Consider the following 22,835-nt stretch of genomic DNA (forward strand, 5'->3'; position numbering starts at 1 on the left):
CATTTAATGGTAAGAGCCAGAGCTTAGATACAAAGTATTACTATAAAAACTTCTGGCAGCATGTACACAGGCCAGGCCTTCTCTGCCCCTTGCAGAAGACATAAAAGAGGTTATTCCTGGTTAATTCCAATCATAGGCCCCTATCTAAAATCCAGAATCAGTTTTAATGAGGGTGATAGAACATAAGATAGAGGGAGTGATGTAAATATGTGAATGTGAGAAGACTACTTAACAACAAAAACTGGCAAGAGATGAATGAATCAAAATATACAGACTTATACACACATGCAATGGTAAAACTGGACCGGTTCCTAACTCTGTTCTATAGTCATTGCCAGCTTTTCACCAAATTGAACAACCATGGCATTTATTAATGCTCAACCTTGAATCAACTAATACCATTGGAACAAGTCCAGAGAACTGCCAATAAAAAGTATACAGAATATTCTGCTTAAAAGCAAACCTTCAGTTAAAGTCCCTGTGAATTCCTGAAGAGCAAGTTAATAAACTAATTGTGAAAAACATAAAGACTTAAGGAAATGTATTAACAATGTCCTGTGTCAGAAACAAATTTTTTTTCTAAAATTATGATGTATTTTCATTGTGGAAAATTGCTGAAATATTGAAGAGAATCCAATCACATCCACTATATAAATCCTAAACAAACAAATCAAAATGTGTGAAATGGGATGCTTTAGCACTAAAAAATTCCTCCAGTCAACCCTTCTCACAGAAAGAATGTCTAGTTATTAAAATGTTCATATGTTGTGATACTAATATGGGTATTGTTATATTTGTATTATATTTTTAAAATCATTACAACCTACCACTTAGCACATAGTAGGAACTCAAAAGAAGTGTGTTAAATCAATGAACATATATGCTAAAGTTCCCTTTGTTAAATAGATGGCTCATCGACAATCCTTTCATTCATGAGTGCTTCATGCCAAGCTATAACTATTTCTATTCAGAGTTCCCTTTCAGAGATCCACATTTGTACAAAGGTCTAGTCTTATGATTTTTGCTGACATATTTAGAATCCCCTTGCCTAAAAGACAAACTAATCTATTGCCTATTTAAATCAGACCCTGTGCATAAGAATTCCTTCCCTTTTAAGGATTTTCAAATTTATTTCACTGGTCTTTTAACACTTTAGAAAACTAAGGAAAAATACATCACCTTAAAGCTTCAAAGAATGAACAATTTCCCTTTCAGGAGATAGTCTAACCAGGAGCAGTAGCATGCCTGGCCCCTGAAATTGATGTATTGGATTACTTCTTTTAGATATACATTTGAGGTTGAAACACCGTAAGATGAAAACAGACTTAGGGAACACAAATTGCACACTATTATAAAATGGCAAGCAGGCACTAATGAAGGAATGCAGCATTACCAGACTGTGTGGCCGTCTGTCCTACACCCTCCTGATGGTCCTCTGCCTCATTTTCTTCTACTGTCAAAAAAAAGGTAAACAAACAAAACAAAACAAAATAAAACAAAGATGTTAGGTGGGATAGCTGAAATGAACATCACTGATCTTTGGACCTCAGTCCTGAAGGTCAGTTATGGCCACCTAGCATGTATTATGACAAGTTATGGCATTGAGGCTTTGCTCTATACTACCATGAAGAAAAGATGTTTGTATTAAGGAAGAAAAATATCAAGGAAAGGGTTTCTGTCTAACTATCTCATTATATTTTAGACATCACTTTACTGCTTTAAGAATTTTTTTCATGAACTTGTTCTCTCTTTCTCAGTCTTCCTAAACAGCAAGAGAAACCATTATTGTCATTCATCAACAGTCAGACACTATGCTAAGGGCTAGAGATAGAAAGGCAACAACAACACATAATCCATGTTTTCGAGCAGAATACATTCTAATGGAGGAGACAACATGCAATATGTAGCTACATATGAGTAATACAGAGAGTAATCTGAATATGAAAGTAATCCAAGAGGGGAAGGAATCAGCAGCTATAGGAACTAGAAAAGGCTTCCTGTAGAAGACAGCATTTAGGCTGAGTTTTGAGGGAAGCCAAGGAAAATTAGAGATTAAAATAAAGGGGAAAAGTGTTCCAGGCATAAGAAATAGTTAGTGCAAAGGCATGGAGAAGGAACATAGAGTATTATGTGCAAGGAACTACAAGTTAGCATTTTGTAAGCCGGATTGTAGAGTGCATGGAGGTGAGTCAAGTAGAAAAGGTCAGAAGGGACATAGCAATGAAGAGATTTAAATGTCAAACAAATGAATTTATAATTGATACTGGAGATAATGGGGAGCCACTGAATCTTCTGGAGCTGAGGGGTACAATATATACTTTTAAGAAAAATAACCTTGATAGGAGGTGGAATATAATAGAGGAGAGAGAAAGATATAAGTCAGGGGGACCAGTGAACCAAACTACATGAAGTTCAAATTTTCTGTGGGGATTTTTTCATCCTAAAGGTGTATCATGGTGTTTGAAGACCAAGAAGGAGAGAAAGAAATGTAGACTAAGGAGCACATTCCAAAAAGTGAATTTCTCACTACTCTCAATCCACAGTGGAACCACTTGTATCATACTAAGATGAAACCATTGGTGGGAAGAAACTAACTTTGATAAGAAAAGAAACAAGAGATTTTTGGAGCCAGACAAAAATATTCTCCTCTTAAAATCTGAAACTTCCCAGGTACTTTCAGCTACTCAACCATCTATTAAAGTCTTCACTATCTTGACCAGAACAGTCAAAGGAAACAAGTACCAACCAAAGAAAATAGTCCAAGATCTCTTCTTTTACTCCTTTATCCATCCATTGCAATCATAAGCTAATTTAAATGCCAGTAACATGTTAGGTATCCATTCTCTCAAACCAGTAAATCTTTCAAATGAATCATGATGGCTATCCAGCTGATATCTTGATTTAAAATACCTACTTCAATCACTCAATAACAAGTCTGCATCATAGATTTAAAGGACCCCATAGTCCCCATATTTCTCTTTCCTATTTAGCTTTTATTCCATTTTCTCCAAATTATAAAGGACATTGATTACAAAGGTGGCAGAAATTTGGAATGTAAAAAAAATACCATCTCTTTTTTAAACCAATGTCACAAGAATTAAAGGCTGATGCTGCAGGCATTTGTCAAAGTTTTTATTGGCTATGAAGATAATTTTGTCACTTGAACCTTACTTCAGACATAAACACAATAATCAAAAATAAGGGAAATTTTAAATATAGGGGAAAAAGTAAATTAAAGAAACTTTTGTAACTTTTTTTAAATAAAAATTAAAGAAGTAGTAGATCACACATTTGTTAACAATATTTTCTAACCAAGGTGATCTGGTATAAATGAGAGACAGACAGAGAGAGAAAGACAGAAACAGACAGAGCCACAGAAAGAGAGAGGGGGGGGGAGAGGGGGAGAGAGAGAGAGAGAGAGAGAGAGAGAACCACAATATAAAGAACCTGCCAATAACATTGAACCTGAACAATAGGGATAGAACTGTTTGGCAGAAAAAATAAGATAAAAGGGAGATGACTTTTTGTGAAGAAAATATGACAGAATTAGTGAGATAAAACAAATAACTGGGAAGGGTCTCAAGGAAAAAAAATTGAAACTAAGCAAAACTTTCCTTTCAAAATTTGCTAATTCATGTCAGCAAAAAACTTTCCTCAGCCAGTATGTTCTCTCAGTTTGTTTTACCATAAGCCTTCTCCTTTCAGGTTTGAGACTCCATTCCTCACCATATTCAGATGCCTTCCCATTTAACATGTCATGTTAACAGTGAAGATGCTGCTGATGCTACAAACCACTACAGTTTGACCTCATATGGATAAATACTGTCCCAAGAGTCTCTTCAATTTGTATATTAAGAGTTGCTATATCCCTATCCTCCATCTTAAAACGAACTGTTGTAGTCCCTTCCTCAATTTTATAAGAAGGAATTTTATTTCTCTCAGAAAAAAAGCATTTTGTTTGACACCCCTGTACAAATTCTACTGAATGGATTAAAAACCAACAGGATATCAAAATGAATGCTTTTAAAAAAAGGACACTGTAAGGGTCTATGTAGGGTTTCATATATAGTAATTGGTTCCAAGAAACAGTCCTTTTCTATACCAAATTATCCTAGTACTCCTAAAGCAAAATTATATTTGTCAAGATGAAGAATGGAATATTCAGGTTGAGTTTACTAATATATTAATTAAACATACTTAATGTGCCCAAGATGATGATTACAACAACAGCTCTAACTTTTGCAAGGCATTTTACAAGTATTACCCTTTTATCCTTAAAATAACCCCGGGAGATAGGTGCTATTATTATCTCTAATTTACAAGTAAGAAAACTAAGATAGACAAAGGTTAAGTGACTTGCCCAGGATCACCCAGCTATTAAGTGTAGAAGATAGAAGGTGGACTAAAATCTTCCTGACCACAGGTCCAATATTCCATAAAAATGTGTTAAAGTTACCTTTAAGTGACAAAGAAAGATATCTTACAAAATATGGGGCAAAAAAACCCTTTGTATTCAAGTGGAGTATGTGCTATGTTGTGCTACTTCTTGCAATTGTTCATCAGTTCAGATATTTCAAGTAAAGCCTGCCAAACTATAACATTTTCTCATTCTTTGTGACAATCAAGTCATTTGGTTCATTAGCTATTGAGATATCTGATGCCATTAGTGAATATAATATGTTTCAACAAATCAGAACGACAAATCTTTTTTTTTTTTTTAGTGAGGCAATTGGGGTTAAGTGACTTGCCCAGGGTCAAACAGCTAGTAAGTGTGTGTTAAGTGTTTGAGGCCAGATTTGAACTCAGGTACTCCTGACTCCAGGGCCGGTGCTCTATCCACTGTGCCACCTAGCTGCCCCATGACAAATCATTTTTTAATGTGACTATTGATAGCTTTGATTTCTTCTTCTGAAAACTGCCTGTTCACTTCCTTTGACCAATTATCAACTAGGGAATGGATCTTTTTTTTTAAAAAAATAAATCTGACTCAGTTCCCTATGTATTTGAGAAATAAGGCTTTTGTCAAAGAAACTTATACTATAAAAATTTTCCCCAGTTTTCTTTTTTTCTTATAATTTTGGATAAATTAGTTTTATTTGTGTAAAAGCCTTTTTCATTCCAAAAGAATTTATTTTACTTCCTCTGTTGTTCTCTATTTCTTCTTTGGTTACAAACACATCCTTTATCCATAGATCTAACACATGTATTGTTCCTTGCTCTCCTAAGTTACTTATGATATTACCCTTTATGTCTAAATCATTTATCTATTTTGACCTTATCTTGGTATACAGTGTAGGTTGTTGGTCTATGCCTAGCTTTGGCCAAAAAACTTTGCAGTCTTCCCAGCAATTTTTGTCAAATGTTGCATTCTAACTCCCCAAAAGTTTGGATCTTTGGGCTAATCAAAAACTAGATTACTATGGTAGATTACTACTGTGTATTGGGTACCTAATTTATTCCAGTGATCCACGACTCTATTTCTTAAGCCAGTAACAGAATGTTTTCATAGTTACTGCTTTATAATATAGTTTAAAATCTAGAACGGCTAGACTGCCTTCCTTCACTTTTTTTCATTGATTCCTTTCATATTCTTGACCTTTTGTTCTTCCAGATTGTTTTTCTAGCTCTATAAAATAATTCATGGTAGTTTGATTGGTATGGCACTGAATAAGCAAAGTAACTTAGAGAGAATTGCCATTTTTGAAATATTAGCTCAGCCTACCCATGAGCATTTAATATTTTTCCAGTTCTTTAGATCTGTCTTTATTTCTATGAAAAGTGTTTTGAAAATGTGTTGATATGATAGCTGGGTTTGTCTCAGCAGGTAGAGTCCTAAGTATTTTATACTGTCTGCAAATATTTTAAATGGAATTTTTCTTTCTATCTCTTCCTGCTGAGTTTTGTTGGTAGTATAGAAATGAAGTTGTGGGGGGGTTAATTTTTATCCTGTGAATCTGCTGAAGTTGTTGATTTTTCCAACTAGTTTTGTAGTTGATTCTCTAGGGTTCTTTAAGTGCACAATCACATCATCTGCAAAGAGTGATAGTTTTGTTTCCTCATTGCCTATTTTTATTCCTTCAGTTTCTTGTTCTTGTCTTTTTGCTTTAACTAGCTAGTAAAAACTAAATAATAGTGGTGATAATAAACATCCTTGCTTCATTCTTGCTCTTATTGGGAAAGTTTCAAGTTTATCTCCATTACAGAAAATTCTTGCTCTTGGTTTTAGATGGATTATGCTTATTTTAAGAAAGGTTCCATTGATTCCTCTGTTTTCTGGTGTATTTAATTAAAATGGGTCTTGTATTTTATCAAATGCTTTTTCTGCATCTATTGATATAAATCATATTTTATTTTATATTAATATGGTCTATTATACTGAGAGTTTTCCTAATATTGAACCAGCTCTATATTCTTGGTATAAATCCCAGCTACTCATATTGTATGATAGTTGTGATATATTGCTACATCTCCTTGCTAGAATTTTATTTAAAAATTTTGGATCACTATTCATGAAGGAAATTATTCAATATTCTTTTGTCTCTGTTTCTGTTCTTCCTAGTTTAGGTATCAAAATCAAATTTGCATCAAAAAAGAATTTGGTAGCACTCCTTCCTTGCCTATTTTTTCAAATAGTTTATATAGTATTGGGATTAATTGTTCCTCAAATATTTGGTAGAATTCATTTGTAAATACATCTGGTTCTGGAGATTTTTTCTTAGGGAACACATTGATGACTTGTTCAGTTTCTTTTGCTAAGGTTTATTTAAATATTCTAGTTCCTTTCATGTTAATCTGGACAATTTACATTTTTTATATATTCCTCTATTTCACATAGATTGTCAATTTTACTGGAATATAATTGGGTAAAATAAATCCTAATAAGTGTTTTAATTAAATCTATATTGGTAGTGCTTTCACCCTTTTAATTTTTGATACTGGTAATCTGCTTTTCTTTTTTGAAAAAAATCAAATTGACCATTGTTTTATCTATTATATTGGGTTGGGTTTTTTTTTTCATAAAACTAGCTCCTAGTTTATTAGTTCAATTTTTTTACATTCAATTTTAATATTCTCTCCATTGATTTTTCAGGATGTCCATCCTGGTGTTTAATTGGGGGGTTTTCAATTTGTTCTTTTTCTAATTTTTTTTACTTGCATACCCAATTCTTTGATCTATTCTTTCTCTATTTTATTAATGTATATATTTAGAGATATAAATTTTCCTCTCAGTATTACCTTGGCTCCATCCCAAAAGTTTTGAGTTTTGTCTCATTGCCATACTCTTAAATGAAATTATTGATTGTTCTTGGTTTTTTTTTTTTAACCAACTCATTCTTTAGGATTCAATTGTTTGATTCCAATTAACTTTTAATATATGCCTCCACAGCCCTTTTAAAGTGTAATTTTTATTGTATTGTGGTCTGAACAGGATACATTTGATATTCCTACTTTTCTGCATTTGATTGTGAAGTTTTTATATCCTGATACATGGTTAATTTTTGTGAAGGTGCCATGTACAGTTGAGGTGCAGATATGTTCCTTTCTATTCCCATTCAGGTTTCCCCCCCAGAGATTTATCATATATAACTTTTCTAAGATGCTATTCACCTTCTTTCTGCTTTATTTTATGGTTAGATTTATCTAGATCTGACAGAAGAAGTTGAGGTCTCCCACTAGTATAGTTTTCATGTCTATTTCCTCAGATAATTCATTTAACTTTTCCTTTAAGAATCTGGATTCTGTGCCATCTGACATAGACCGACCTATCTATCTATCTATCATCTATCTATCTATCTATCTATCTATCTATCTATCTATCTATCTATCTATCTATCTATCTATCTATCTATCTATCTATCTATCTGTGTGTATGTATATATGTATGTATATTTAGTGTTGATATTAATTCATTATCTATGGTCCCCTGTAGCAAGATGTAGTTTCCCTGCTTAATCCTTTCACTTAGGTCAATTTGTGCTTTTGCTTTATTTTAGATCATGATTGCTACCCTTGCCTTTGTTACTTCAGCTGATGCATAATAGATTCTGCTCCAGCCCCTTATTTTGTGTGTCTGTTTAAAGTGTGTTTTTTTTTTTTTGTAAATAACATTGTTGGATTCTGGTTTCCAATCCATTCTGGTATCCACTTCTGTTTTTTTGTTTTGTTTTGTGAGGCAATTGGGGTTAAGTAACTTGCCCAGGGTCACACAGCTAGTAAGTGTTAAGTGTCCCAGGCCAGATTTGAACTCAGGTCCTCCTGAATCCAGGACTGGTGCTCTATCCAATGCACCACCTACCTGCCCCATCCACTTCTGTTTTATGGATGAGGTCATCCCATTCCCATTCCCAATTATGATTACTAAGTGTGTATCTCCCTTCATCCAATTTTCTCCCTATCTATCCTTCTCTCTCTCTCTCTCTCTCTCTCTCTCTCTCTCTCTCTCTCTCTCTCTCTCTCTCTCTCTCTCTCTCTCTCCCCCTCTCTCTCTTTCATTTTTTCCCTTCCCCTGCAACTTCCCTGTTAAGTAAAATAGATTTATTTTACCAAATGGTTATGTACATATATTTTGCCTTTTTCAACCAGTTTAGATGTGAGTGAAATTCACATTGTGCATCCCCCCCCCCCATTCTCTGCTCTATTATAAAAGCTCTTCCTTGCATGCCTCCTTTATGTAAGTTAATTTTCCGCTTCTTCCTCTCCCTTCTTCCTTCTCCCAGGGCATTCATCTTTCTTGTCTATCCATTTTTTAAATCATCCCAACATAATAGACTCACTCCCATACCCTCTATCTATGTAGAATTCTTCTAACTGCCCTAATAATGATGAAGTTCTTAGGAGCTACAAGTATCATCTTCTCATATAGTAATGTAAACAGTTTAACCTTGAGTCTCTTATTATTTCTCTTTCATGTTTAACTTTTTATGCATCTCTTGAGTCTTGTATTTGAATGTTTAATTTTGTATTCAGCTCTGGTCTTTTCATCAGGAATGCTTGAAAGTGCTCTATTTTATCAAATGTAACTCTCCCCCCCCCCTTTATTTTTGTTCTTCTAGATAGGTTATCCCAGCTCTTTTGTCTTCCAGGATATCATATTCCAAGCCCTCCACTCCTTTAATGTGATAGCTGTTCAACTTTCTGTGATCTTGACTGTGGATCCATGATATTTTTTTTTGGCAGGGCTATGGGGGTTAAGTGACTTGCCCAGGGTCACACAGCTAGTAAGTGTCAAGATTTGAACTCAGGTACTCCTGAATCCAGGGCCAGTGCTTTATCCACCGCACCACCTAGCTGCCCCCCAGCTCCATGATATTTTAATGATTTCTTTCTGTTTGCTTGAAGTATTTTTTCTTTGACCTGCAAACTCTGGAATTTAGTTATAATATTCCCAATAGTTTTCATTTGGAATCTCTTCCAGGTGGTAAGCAGTAAATTCTTTCAATTTCTTAATTTCCCCCTGGTTCTAGTATATCAGAGAAGTTTTCCTTGATAATAAGATGTCTAGGCTTTTTCATTGATCATGAGTTTAAAATAATCCAATAATTCTTAAGTATTTCTCCTGGATTTATTTTCCAGGTCAGTTGTTTTTTCAACAAGATATTTTTTATAATCTTTTGACCTTGTTTTATTGTTTTTTGATGTCTTCCAGATTCATTAGCTTCTACTTGCCTAATTCTAATTTTTAAGGAATCATTTTCTTCAGTGAGCTCGTGCCTCTTTTCCATTTGACCAATTTCTCTTTTTAAAGAGTTATTTTCATCAGCAAATTTTTTTTACCTCTTTTTACATTGGCCAATTGTGTTTTTTAAGGTTTTACTTTCTTCAGGATTTTTGTGCATTTTTCCCAAGCTGTTAGTTGTTTTATAATCTTCCTTTGCTTTAATTTCTTTTCATAATCTTTCCCTTACCATTCTTATTTGAGTTTGTAGGGTTTTCAGTTGTTCCAAGAAGTCTTGTTAGGCCTGTGCCCAATTTACATTTTTCTTTGTGGCTTTGCTTTTAGCTGTTTTGATTTCATTGTCTTCTGAGTTTGTGGCTTGATTTTCCCTGTTAGCATAGTAGATTTTTATGGTCAGGTTCTTTTTTATTGTTTGCTCATTTTCCACCCTATTTCTTGATTTGGACCTTTATGTTAAAGTTGGGTTCTGTTCCCAGTGTGCAGTTGGAGAGAAGCTGTCTCAAGCTGTCTCAAGCTTCAGGCTTTTGTGCACTCCTATTTTCAGAACCAGGTTTGAGAGTTTTTGAGGTTTTTGGTGTTTCTAAGGTGATGTGAGCATCTCTGATTTGAGAACTCCCAAAGGTGCTGCTGCTGCTGTTGCCACCACTAGACCTACCACTGATATTTCATTCATGTGGACTCTGGGTCAGCCTACTCCTCCATGTTACAGATCTCTCTGATTTCCTATGTTGTCTTGGGCTGAAAGAATGTCTCAGTCTGACCTTTTGTTGGCTCTGACAATTTTATTTGAAGTGTTATTTTAAAGTTGTCTGGCCAGGAATGTTGGGAGAGCTCAGCTGACTACTTCTCCTACTCTGCCATCTTAGCTCTATCCCTAGAAGCCCTTTTTATTTCTCTTTTAAACTTATATTAACATGCCTAATCCTAACACAGCAACTTGCAAAATTGGATGGGAGAGGGGCAGCTAGGTGGCACAGTGGATAAGAGCACCGGCCCTGGAGTCAGGAGTACCTGAGTTCAAATCTGGCCTCAAACACTTAACACTTACTAGCTGTGTGACCCTGGGCAAGTCACTTAACCCCAATTGCCTCACTAAAAAAAAAATTTTTTTTTAATTGGATGGGAGAGCATTTCTAAACACACTACCTGATACAATGTGTTCCTTAATAATTATCAACAACAAAAAATACTATTATACACATATACATTTATTTTTTAAAATAATATTCATTCATGAAAATCAACCCAGTTACTCATTGTAGGAGAGTTGCTTTTATGAATCTGGGGTACTTATATTTATTTTTGGAATATATCTAGTTATTATCTATAATAAAGAGAAAAACTGCCAAATTCAACCAACAGCTGTGTGATGTTTCAAAAATGCCACCCCCCCAAATAAAAGGCCAACTCTGAACATTGAGTTTCTATCCAATCTAAAAGAATCCTTATTCTCAAATAATAGAGAAAGTGCTATTGATTCGATTTGATTTGATTTTGTTTTAGGTACACCTCCTTATCATACTATCTTGGCTCATTGGGAAAAGAATTGTCATTAAAAATATATAAGAAAGAGATGTGAATATAATTAAAGACATCTTTCTCAGTGGTCTTTAATTAGTCTACTTCTAGAAGGCCCATTTCAAAAAATATAGATATCCCATTATGGATAGATGTTTTCTTTCATTTTTTTATCTCTTTTTCCTTCCCTTCCTTTCTTTCTTTCTCTTTTTTAGACTAAATTCTTTGGACTGAAGACAGATTAATATCAGATAAAAAAGAAAATTAGAAAATTTTATAAAATAATGCATATTTTCATTGAATGAAAAATTAAAGCAAAAAAAATAAAGCTATGATTTTTTTATTTTAGGGTTGTTACAAAATACAATAAAATAAAAACTATACATAATTGAAAAAAGATTCATTTTGTTCTACTCGAGTTGGGTTAATAAATATTAAAATGCATACTATCTTGAATGTCTATGGCTTTTTCAGCTTGTTAAACAAAACAAGGAAAGCCACACAACCCAAAATAAACTATAAAAATAGATCATTATTGATTTAGTAGATTTCTGCAACACTTTCCTTAAGGAATGTGAAACAAACAAAAGAAACCTAATACCATCCTTTAAAAAATATTATAATTGTACTTTTCATTTCCTACAATACAAAAATTATTCCACAGACTTCCATGTGAGTTTAATTAGTGTTAAGTTTTAGCTGTCTGTCTCAAAACTGCATTTTAAAAATGCACTTTTTCTTATAGAACCTTAACAAATGTGCATTCAATCTGCATGTTTGAGTATCCGCAGACAAGTAATAAAGACACCAACTCCATTAGCATAATCAATATACAATTTACAGAGCTACCCAGTTAGAACAGAAAGTGAACGTGTGGGCCATTATTTTAGTAAATACAAATTTATAGTATTTTCTGAAAGTATTTCCCACATATCTAACCTCACTTTTATCCATCATAGCCTGTTTATACAAAGTGGGAGGTGAGTGGGGGGGGAATAATGTACATTATATTACCTAAATCTTTAAATGTGCATAGTTCAGTCACCTACTTGAGAGGGAGACTCAAGCATTATTTACAAAAGATAACAATCTAATTCCCTTCATATTCTGATACACATGCGTGTGCGTGTGCATGCACACATACAAATACAACTTTTTATAATGCGGAACCTGTATCTAAATTTATGACAATATTTGAGAAAGAGTAGATTTCTAGTAGGAAATCAAGTCTCTTCCCACTTCCTTTCAAAAAAAAAAAGGAGAAAGCTAAAATTCCCAACACTTCAACTGGACACTTTGGAAAAAGCCTCCTGAAATCCTACATCAATCTCAGTGAACAAAACTCAAAATTATAGATAAAATTTATTTTTCTCTCTCTCTCCCTCCCTCCTCCATTCTCCCCCCCATGCTTTCTGAGTCTATCTCTCTCCCTCTCTCTCTCCCATCTCTGTCTCTTCCTCTGTTTTTCCATATACATATGTATGTATGTATGCATGTATGTGTTTGTATGTATGCATGCATGTATGTATACACAGAAATATTACTAAACCACCTTTCTAGAACATGTGACTTTTAATTGTTTTTACCATTGGATTAATTGTAATAGGTTGTTCTGAGTCATCTATACCACAAATGTCAATTGTTTGCCACCAGCCCTTGAGCCATTTGTCCCCAGAGTCATCATATGCTTCTTAACAACAATGAATCTCTTTTCCTAAAACAGTTACTTTTCCTTTTATTTTACATGCCACTTCATCCATTACATCAGTTAACACTTTTGCCTTTCTGAAGTAGCAAAGTAGAGGTGAATTTTTCTTTATTTTATTTTTCAAAAAAATAATAAAGGTTTGTACCATTTAAAAAAAAATCAAATTATACATACATACTAGGCAACCCAAACCAAATTCAGGTAAATGGGTTTCCCAACCCTGTAGCCTAGAGAGTTCTACTCTGGCTCTAATTCTTGTCAATCAACAAAACCTAGGAAGAGGAAATAGCACAGAGAGGAACTTGGAAGTTCAATGAATAGTCCTAGCAAAAGTCCTGGCAGGCACAAAGTTAGAAACATACTGATTAAGGGCATATATCATGTGATCCAGGTTACCTTTTATACCACGCTGTTCTTCCAAAGATGCAGAACCCATCCCAGAACAACACTGCTGTTCACTGAAGCACTTGTAAACATTGAAACACTATACAACTGTATTTTTTTTCAAAGTCCTACAGATGAGTTGGACAAGTCACTGGGGAGTTGAGTCACTTTGGTTACAAGAAGACCCAGTCTAATTTGATGGCAGAACAGGGTGCCACTTTATTCATATAAAACTGGAGCTAGAAGAAATGTAGTTAGTTCAACCTTTTTTGTTTTCACATTTGAGTAAAATGAGTCCCAGAGAGGTGACATGGGCTCTATGATATAATTTCCAGGGAAATACAAAGGTTCTCCTCCTTCCACCCCATTCCCCAGACACCTACTCCACCTACTCCCATTTGTCCAAAATTTCTTTAATAGGGATGAGCCAAAGCTTTTCTTCCAAAATCAGAGCTAAAGCTTAAAAAAGCAAATACCCCTAAAAGAGATAACACACTGATTTAAATTTCAGCTAAGGGTGCAGTCAGGTGGCGTAGTGGATAAAGCAACAGCCCTGGATTCAGGAGGACCTGAGTTCAAATCCAGCATCAGACACTTGACACTTACTAGCTGTGTGATGCTGGGCAAGTCACAACCCTCATTGCCCTGCCAAAAAAATAAAATTTAAAAAATTTAATTTAATTTTTTAAAAATTCAGCTAAGGTCCAAATAACTGATAGCAGGTACTTTCTGCAAAGCAGTTTTTGGACAATGGGCAAAGGTCATTGGAACTTGAACTGGAAGGAAAGGACATTGAAAGGATAAAAGAGAAGACTGAGAGCATCAAATAGAAACTTTATTTGCCTAATAATTTTTTGCCTGGTTCTAAGGCCTTAATACTTTTTTTGTTAAATAATGGTCAGATTAGAAACTGGGACTGAGCTAAAGTCAGGATTGGATGTATGACCTAGTTTTGCCATTAACTATCTGTGCTACCTTGTTCTAATTATTTGTCTTCTCTGTGCCTCAATTTCCTCTCTACAGAATGGGTACAATAATGTAACCTGCTGTACCCATTGTCCCTATCTTATATGGTTCTTTTGAGGAACAAAAGAGGTAATATATGGGATTATTTTCAAAAAAGTTTGTGCCTACCTGGTAAACAGACCTATTAAAGTGTAAATAGAATCCTAAGACTAGAAGCCAAGCAAATTTCTCAAAAGAATAAAATATATGATATCTGTTGCTCTCCTTTCCAAATATAAATATTCCCCAAAGTAAAACAAACATGGAAATGAAGGTCAAAATCCTTCATTTGGTATATCACTATCATCATTAGCATTCCTCTATTCCAGAATTTTCCTCATATTGAGGAAAATAAGTTGTGGAAATCCTAAGGAAAAAATATTCTTGGCATTCTTCTGTGGCTTTCTGTAAAAGGGCCCAGGGTATGATGGGAGACCATATTTCTTCCCTTCTTTCCTTCACTCGGGTGCAGGAAAATCAGAAAATAGCCCAACCCAGGGCACCTTACAAGGTATGGGATAGAGTAGTTGGCTACTTTGGTCCCTTCTATCTCTGAAAGTCTGTGATTCTGTAGATGGGAAGACCAGGAGAGCCTACTTCTCCAGCTCGAGACTCCTTTAGGTTCCTGTCTATGTGTAATTTTGTGCTTGGGGAACAAGAGACTGAAGAACCCAGACATTCAAACTACAGAGGAAAGACTGGACTCCAAGGAACAGAAAGCTGATTTTCTGCATTTGATGAGGAATGTAGAAGAAGAGATGGTTTTCCCCTCTCTGTATAGCTATCAAATCAAGCATTTTACAAGTTTCTCCTAGGCATCAACTACTACACTAGAAGATAGAGAATCTGAAACAAAAACAAAGAATCCCTTCATCTCAAGGAACTTACATTCTATCAGGGAAGATACCATGTACACATACAAGTACATATAAAAGATATATTCAAGGTAATTTTGAGAAAAGGAACTCTAATATCTGAGGAGAAAGGTTTCCTAGAGGAAGAAACATTTCAGCTGAGCTTTGAAAGAAACAATATCACTGATGAGTCAGTATATTCCCATCATTCTATTCCTTTTTTCAAAAACAAAAAACAAAACCTTGGGCTTATTTTATACTTAAACCCATTAACAATTATAAATTAAACCGTCATGATTATATATGATTTGATTGACTCATCCCTCCTCAATGAACAACTATTTAATTTAATTCAATAAGCATTTCTTAAAGGACCTTGACTGTGTGCCAGGCATTTGCACTGGGTGGTGGAGATATAAAAACACAAGTGAAACTGTACTTGTCTTCCAGGAGTTTATAATCTCCTTCGAGGAAACAACAAGTACATAGATAAGTAAATATAATATATAGATATAGATATAGATATAGATATAGATATAGATATAGATATAGATATAGATATAGATAGATAGATATGGGGCTTCTTAAGAAGGGGAATGATATGGTCAGACCAAAGCTTTAGGAATATCTACTTGGTAGCTGTGTGGTGGGTAAAATGAAAGGGAGAAGAGTGTAGATTAAATTCAAGGAGACCAATTAAAATGTCACTGCAATATTTCAGGCAAAAAGCCATGAATTCGGATGGTGGCCATGTGAGTAGAGAGAAGGGGATGCAAGTTAGGTGAGGCAGAGATAGAATTGGCAAGACTTAGCAAATGCTCAGATACAACCCATGAGAGAAAGTAAAATTTGAAGGACTGTCAGCTTGCAAACTTGGGTGGCTGGAAATGCGATGTTACCTTGAAAGAAATAGAAAAGTTAGAAGGCAGCGAGGAAAAAAAAGTGAGTTGTGTTTGAAATTTATTAATTTTGAGAAGTTTATGGAATAGCCACATAGAGATATTCATCAGGAAATGTGGGTCTGGAGCTCATGTGAAAGATGGGGGTTAGATCAACTACCCCAATTATCATGGATTTTTTTGCAAAGAGCCTGAGAGAAATAAGACCTGGCTTGCCAAAAAGCAAATATTCAAGGTATTCAAATGGGTCAGTGACCTCAATGTATTTCCTGCAACTATGCAGATTACAGCCAAAACATGCCTTTGAATCCTGGGACACTTTTGCTTACATGATCCCATAATTTTGCCACAGGAATCTACACTGAACCAAAGGCAATGAGAGAAGCAGGGAAATTAATTGGGCAGGAATTCCTCACTCTCTCTTGACTTTGAGAAGATCCCTTTGGAGCACACAGGCTAGCCATCAGTTGTCCCTCAGCCACATAATGAGGCCATCTTTTTTCCTTGTATAGTTCATGGTAGTATCTCTTATAGCACATCTACACTACATTATCATGTTTCAGCCTGATCATGTCCAAAATGCACCCTTCTGTTGCCCTTTGGACAACTTTCTATCATAATTCTACAGACTGTAGTTCTCCACGAACCAAAGCCATACAACACCAGAACACTGATATTAAACAGATGGACATTGTTTCAGTGAGAATCTTCGGTCACAAAAGAGCTTTGCAGTTGCCTCAAAGCAATTCAATCTACTCTTCTATTTAACTGTAGGCCCACTTCATTATCCATTTTCAAGATCTAAGATACACACACACACACACACACACACACACACACACACACACACACAGATGAGAACTGTCTCAGATACTTACTTGGCTATTTGACTCTAGACAATCACTTTTCTCTTAGCCTCAGTTTCCTCATCTGTAAAATGAGGATGATAATGACAACTATCTCAGGATTGTCACGAGGACAAAATGAGATAATAATATATGTAAAGTGCCTTGAAAACCTTAAAGTTATTTACATATGTATATGAACACATATAGATATGCTAGCTATCATTGTTATCACCACCACCACCATCATCCAAGGTCTTGGTGTAAACTGGACAGTAGGCATTCTTATTCTCTGTCTACTTAGTCTTTTCTCTTTGGAGTTAAGCCAAACTCTCTATTTGGTTATGGAGCTTGTTTATAAGGATTTTGCAATTTTCTGCTGTTACCACTTAATCCCTTGGACAAATTACTTCACCAGTTTTGGCCTCAGTTTCCTTATCTGGAAAAGGGAGATTTGGAATAGGTAGTATGTTTTTTTCACCCTTCAAGCTCTATATCTATGATTCAATGATCCTAGGAAACAGGTGTCCATGGGTTAATAGCTATTAATGTTCTTTTATTAACATTATTAATGTCCGCTTTTTTGGTAATAAGATCTGAGATTTTGTCTACACCTTTGGTATATTTTCTCCTTCAGATAACATGAGCATCAATTCCTCAATGCTCCAAAAAATGTGTTTCTTCCAATAAAGATCTCCTCTGTGTATATTTGATTTAATCCAGCTGTTTTTCCTCTATTTTCTTCCTGTACGAGCACATCTGGATCTGAGATGTCAGAGTCCAAACATGGTGGTTCTGCTCTAATTAATGATGAAAAGAGTTTGCTTTTAAATTTTTGTTGTTGTTCAGTCATTCAGTCATGTCCAACTCCTCATGACCCCATGGACCATAGCAGTCCCCTCTATCCTCCACTATCTCTCTAAGTCTGTGCAGGTTCATGTTTGGGGTTTCCATGATACTATCTGTCTCATCCTCTGTCATCCTCTTTTCCTTTTGCTTTCAATATTTTCCAGCATCAGGGTCATTAAAAGAAATCTTTACAGGTCTTTTCTATCTTTCATTTCTTTTTTTGCCTTCCTTTCAGTTTCATTTACAAATGTCCTCAGTATGATTTTGCTTAGTTGAATCTCTTCTCAAACTTTTCTATGCTGTTTTCCCCCTTTCCACTGCTTCTCACTCTTTTATAAGACAAGACTACTGAGAGTCTTCCACCACTTTTTCTGTACAATCCTACAAGTGAGTCTATGGTCTAAGCCTCTGTTGCCTTTGGTTGCCACGTTTTTCCATTTGACAAGTATTTTAAATTGACAAGTGTCTGGCAACTAAAGTAGTTTTTAGATTCTTCTGGTCATTTGATTCTGGTAAATGATTTGTATGGTCCTTTCCTCCATCCTATTTTTTATTATTAATAAATAGCTTAAAGAAATAGCTTAGAGGTGTTCAATTGCATGCCATATTATTTTCTCATTTTAATTTCTTATTCTAGCTTTGTGTTAATTTTTCTTTTATAATAGCAAGTTGGTGGACTATACATAAACAATTGATTCAGAAATGACACAATAGTATCATGTCTTTTTCAATCTATTAATATACTAAAATTATTAAATCTATTAAAATCTTAAATCTATTAAGATAAAAATTTCATTTTCTATGCTATTATTTGTTGCTCTTAATGTCAAATGCCTTCAAATTATTTTCCTGAATGATGTAGTAATGATGTAGAGGAATGAATCTTTTGTATGATCTATTTCTTTGACCCATCTCATTCCTTATTCCTGAACAATATATTCCAACATTTTCCACTGTACTTGCCTATTCCTGCCTTTGAATTGAAGTTCCCAATTATTTAAGTACATGTTGATTTAATTGGAAGATTTTATTGGAAATTTTTATAGAATTGTTCTACCTCATCTTCCTCTGCAACAGATGTTGCCACATAAACTGCAAATATTTTCGTGGTGGTCTTTTTTGCAAACACTAATCATGGGCACTGCAATATGAGATGACCAAGTTCATAATGAAATGGTATTTTTGATGCCTTATTTGTAATAATTGATTAGATGGCCTCTCTCAACCATTTGCATGCAACTTCCTTTTGTTTTCTGGTTTCATTTATAATAATAACCCCCAGAATGATATCATCCACATGATCTTACATAAGTCACTTTAACTTTATTTGCCTCAGTTTTCTCATCTGTAAAATAAGGAGATTGCACTGTGTGACCTCTAAGGTCCCTCCAAATGCTGTCTGATTCTAAGATATGATCTTGTGATATGATTGAGTTCCTCCTATAATATGTACACTAATTTTATTGGACAGGGATCATGCAACATCTAGAAGAGCAGAAGCTAATCTAATGTCTATAAATGGTTTAAGAAATTGCAGTTCTTATCTTCTTCTGTCCCCTTTTCTGTGTTCTACCATCAACACTACTGAAGCAGAAAGAGGTCAAATGGGTGGCTAATTTTATTACTTTCTTTTTATCTGGACTAATTTTAAATAAATTTTAAAAAAAGAAACAGAAACAGTGGCCAGGATCATATTCAAAATCTTTCCATCACAGTGTAATCACTCAGAGCTTATACTCCTTTAGCTTAACTTTGGGAACACTGGAATACCCCACCATAACATGATGAGGCACTGAAGCAGGGCTTTGTTGCTGTTTTTCCACTTCATGTTTCCTTTAGCTTTAAGTCAAGGTTTCAACAGAATTTTTTCTTGGTGGGCTATTTCTAAACTGGCTAACTGAAGTTGGATCCAATTACCATGCCTGTCAGTATGGGAATGTTTGCTACAGCAGGGCTAAACTTCATGATGGTCTTGTAAGGAACCCATAGGAGACCAAATGGAAAAAATACCAGGATCACAGAAAATATAGATGGGAATGTTCACTTCAATCATAAATGGGATTTCTACAGAGTAGAAAATATGCTAGTGGGTAAAGAACTTGTTTCCAGGTCAGAGGTTACTATATAAATTATTCTATAGACATGAAAAAATCCTCAACAGTAAACATTCTATTGTATTTTTGTCCGTTTCAGGGACTACTAGAGTGAATATTTTAATCACATGGTGGCCAGCATCCTGGTGATGATTCTCTTTGCACTTAACTAGCTTGGTCCTCAGACAACAGATAAACCATCTATTACAAAGCCCACTCCTGAAGCTTTTCTAGGTATGATGGGATTCAGTGGCATTGCTTTTAAAAACCTAGGGTCTAGGACAGCTAGGTGGCACAGTGGATAAAGCACCGTGCCTGGATTCAGGAGTACCTGAGTTTAAATCCAGCCTCAGACACTTGACACTAGCTGTGTGACCCTGGGCAAGTCACTTAACCCCCATTGCCCAGCAAAAAAACCCCAAAAAAGCCTAGGGTCAGGGAGCAGCTAGGTGGTGCAGTAGATAAAGCACCCGGCCCTGGATTCAGGAGGACCTGAGCTCAAATTCAGCCTCAGGCACTTTATAATTACTAGCTGTGTGACCCTGGGCAAGTCACTTAACTCTCAGCCCACAAAATAAATAAAAATAAAAGCCTAGGGTCACTTTTTGCCACAATGCTAGACTGAAATAATACATAACAAGGGTCCACTCCCCTCCCCATAGAAATGCATAACTATATAAGTTCATTTAAGCATGCAAACTAGAAAAACAAAAGGGATGAAAATTATGTCCAGCCAAAACACATATCTCAAACCTGTCTACTGAATTAATCCCTCAATATGCTATCTTTGACAAGTACTTCAAATGGAAAATAAATTCAGCCAAGAATTGAGTGGATTCAAAGTACATGGACTGAATTGTATTTAGGGAACTGCATACCATTCTCAATGGCCCTAACTTCCCAACACTGAAAAATCCTAATTATATCTTTAAAAGCAATATTCTCCCAATTATGCTATATGTCTTTGAATAAAGTACAAATAACCCAAAGGGCAACTGAAATGATCAGAAAATAAAGTGATTCCTCATAGAGCAAGAAAAGATAGACAGAGCAAGTACCATATAGGTATAGGTGAGAAACTAAAAGAATAAGAGACTTCCATTAGATTGGTAAAATCCCTTAGCTCAGGTTATATGAGGAAACATTGCTAAGGATGAATGGGATGAAATAGCATAGAAAGGTTGTAATTTATGTCATTGGCAAGAGTATCCATACTCATGATATCATAGATCCTTCAAAGCAAAGATTCATGCCTAGAGGGTGGCCCAGAAGTTCCATACAACCAGAGAAGCCAAAAGGTAGACTGAATCTCTTTTACTGTAACCATTCGTATATTCTCTTAGTTGCATGAGTAGTAAGAATGACAGAATGGGATTGGGAGGTTGAAAAAATCTTCAGGGAGATTAACATTTCTGTGAGCCCATTTTGTTAAGCTTTTATTATCATTATTAAAGAATTATAAAGCTCCAATGTATGTGTGTTTTAAAGAGCCCGTGTGTAGAAACACATTTACTATTTAATTAATATATCTTTTCATCACCACACAGATAATGCACTAGAGAAGACACTTGTTAAGTTTGCACTACCTTAGGTACACTAGCTAGTATTTAGAGAAAAAGATTAAAAACTCAAAATAATGTAGATGATTGGGAAAAGTGATACCACTTCCATAACTGAAAGCTTAATACATATTGATATAAGGAATACATTTAAAAAGGATAATGTATCTCCACACAAATGAGATTAGGAAGAATTGGCTCTGTAAATACTATCAAAAATTACTGAATTAGTGATATGCTATTGCTAAAGGAAATGTGACCTAGAGTCACATCTAATTAATTGCCAAGTTCCATCATTTTCACCTGCGTAAACTCACATCCAGTCCTCTCTTTTCCACTCTCATTTCAATCACCCTCAACTCTTCACACATACAGATTTCTACTTGGTCTTACTACCTTCAGTTCATGTCTTCTCTAATCCATTCTCCACATTTCTGTCTAATTAATTTTCCTATTCTACTACTATAATAGTGAGTTTCATTTTCTCTATTAGAAAACTTCTAAGGACTCCTCATTGTCTTTTTTTTTTTTTTGGTGGGGCAATTGGAGTTAAGTGACTTGCACAGGGTCACACAGCTAGTAAGTGTCAAGTGTCTGAGGCTGGATTCAAACTCAGGACCTCCTGAATCCAGGGCCAGTACTCTAGCCACTGCACCACCTAGCTGCCCCTCCTCATTGTCTTTTGAATGAAGTTTAAATTCCTTTCCCAGGAATTCAAGATCCTTATAAATTGGCTCCAACCTACCTGTTCAGCCTTGTCTCATGGAATTTCCACTCTATGTATTCTATATCTCAGACTATTTCCATTTCCCATTCTTTTTCCTGCCCTCTCCCATCTCTGTGCCTTTGTTTGGATGGACTGCTCACCCTGCAGTGATCATCTGTGAATCCCTTCCCCTTCTTTTCTTTTACTTCTTTTTTTTTTTTTGCGGGGCAATGGGGGTTAAGTGACTTGCCCAGGGTCACACAGCTAGTTAAGTGTCAAGTGTCTGAGGCTGGATTTGAACTCAGGTACTCCTGAATCCAGGGCCGGTGCTTTATCCACTGGTGCTTTATCCACTGCGCCACCTAGCCGCCCCCCCTTCCCCTTCTTTAAGAACCAGTTCAACTATCTTATTGTCCATGAATAACAATACAAATAACCAGAGGCTTCCTGATTATTCAAAGCACTTTAGAATTGGCAGGCATTTTACATAAATTATTTCATTTGAACCTTACAATAAACCTATCCAGTAGTATCCTTTTATCCCTCTTACAAGTGATGTAGGGAAGGTTCAGGAAGGCATAAGTGATTTACCATTGTCACACAGCTAGTAAATGTGAGAGAATTTGAATTTTTGATGCCAAATCCAACACAATCTACTATGTCCTGGTCCCTCTCCTGACCCTTCTTCCATAAGTGAAATGAAAGGAGACCCCCCCCCCCTCCCAGCCCCAGGTGGAAG

At 35.3% G+C, this 22,835-nt stretch overlaps 1 protein-coding gene across 8 annotated transcripts in view; it reads right to left on the bottom strand.

The window, feature by feature from the left end:
- The window catches only part of ZNF521 (zinc finger protein 521), a 362,443-nt gene that overhangs the window by 324,496 nt on the left and 15,112 nt on the right, over positions 1-22,835 (bottom strand). For 5 of the 8 annotated variants that reach the window (XM_043979516.1, XM_043979509.1, XM_043979515.1 and 2 more), the window contains one exon: positions 1,394-1,453. The exons of 2 other annotated variants lie outside the window; for them this stretch is intronic. Coding sequence is in view for 5 of the 6 variants with exons in the window: in XM_043979509.1 (XP_043835444.1) it covers positions 1,394-1,453 (60 nt within the window). In the remaining variant the exon portion in view is untranslated. The remainder of the gene's footprint in view (positions 1-1,393; positions 1,454-22,835) is intronic. One more of the 8 variants, XM_043979510.1, reaches the window with a different exon arrangement.

The sequence above is a fragment of the Dromiciops gliroides genome, chromosome 1, assembly GCF_019393635.1.
Source record: "Dromiciops gliroides isolate mDroGli1 chromosome 1, mDroGli1.pri, whole genome shotgun sequence".
Taxonomy (NCBI): domain Eukaryota; kingdom Metazoa; phylum Chordata; class Mammalia; order Microbiotheria; family Microbiotheriidae; genus Dromiciops; species Dromiciops gliroides.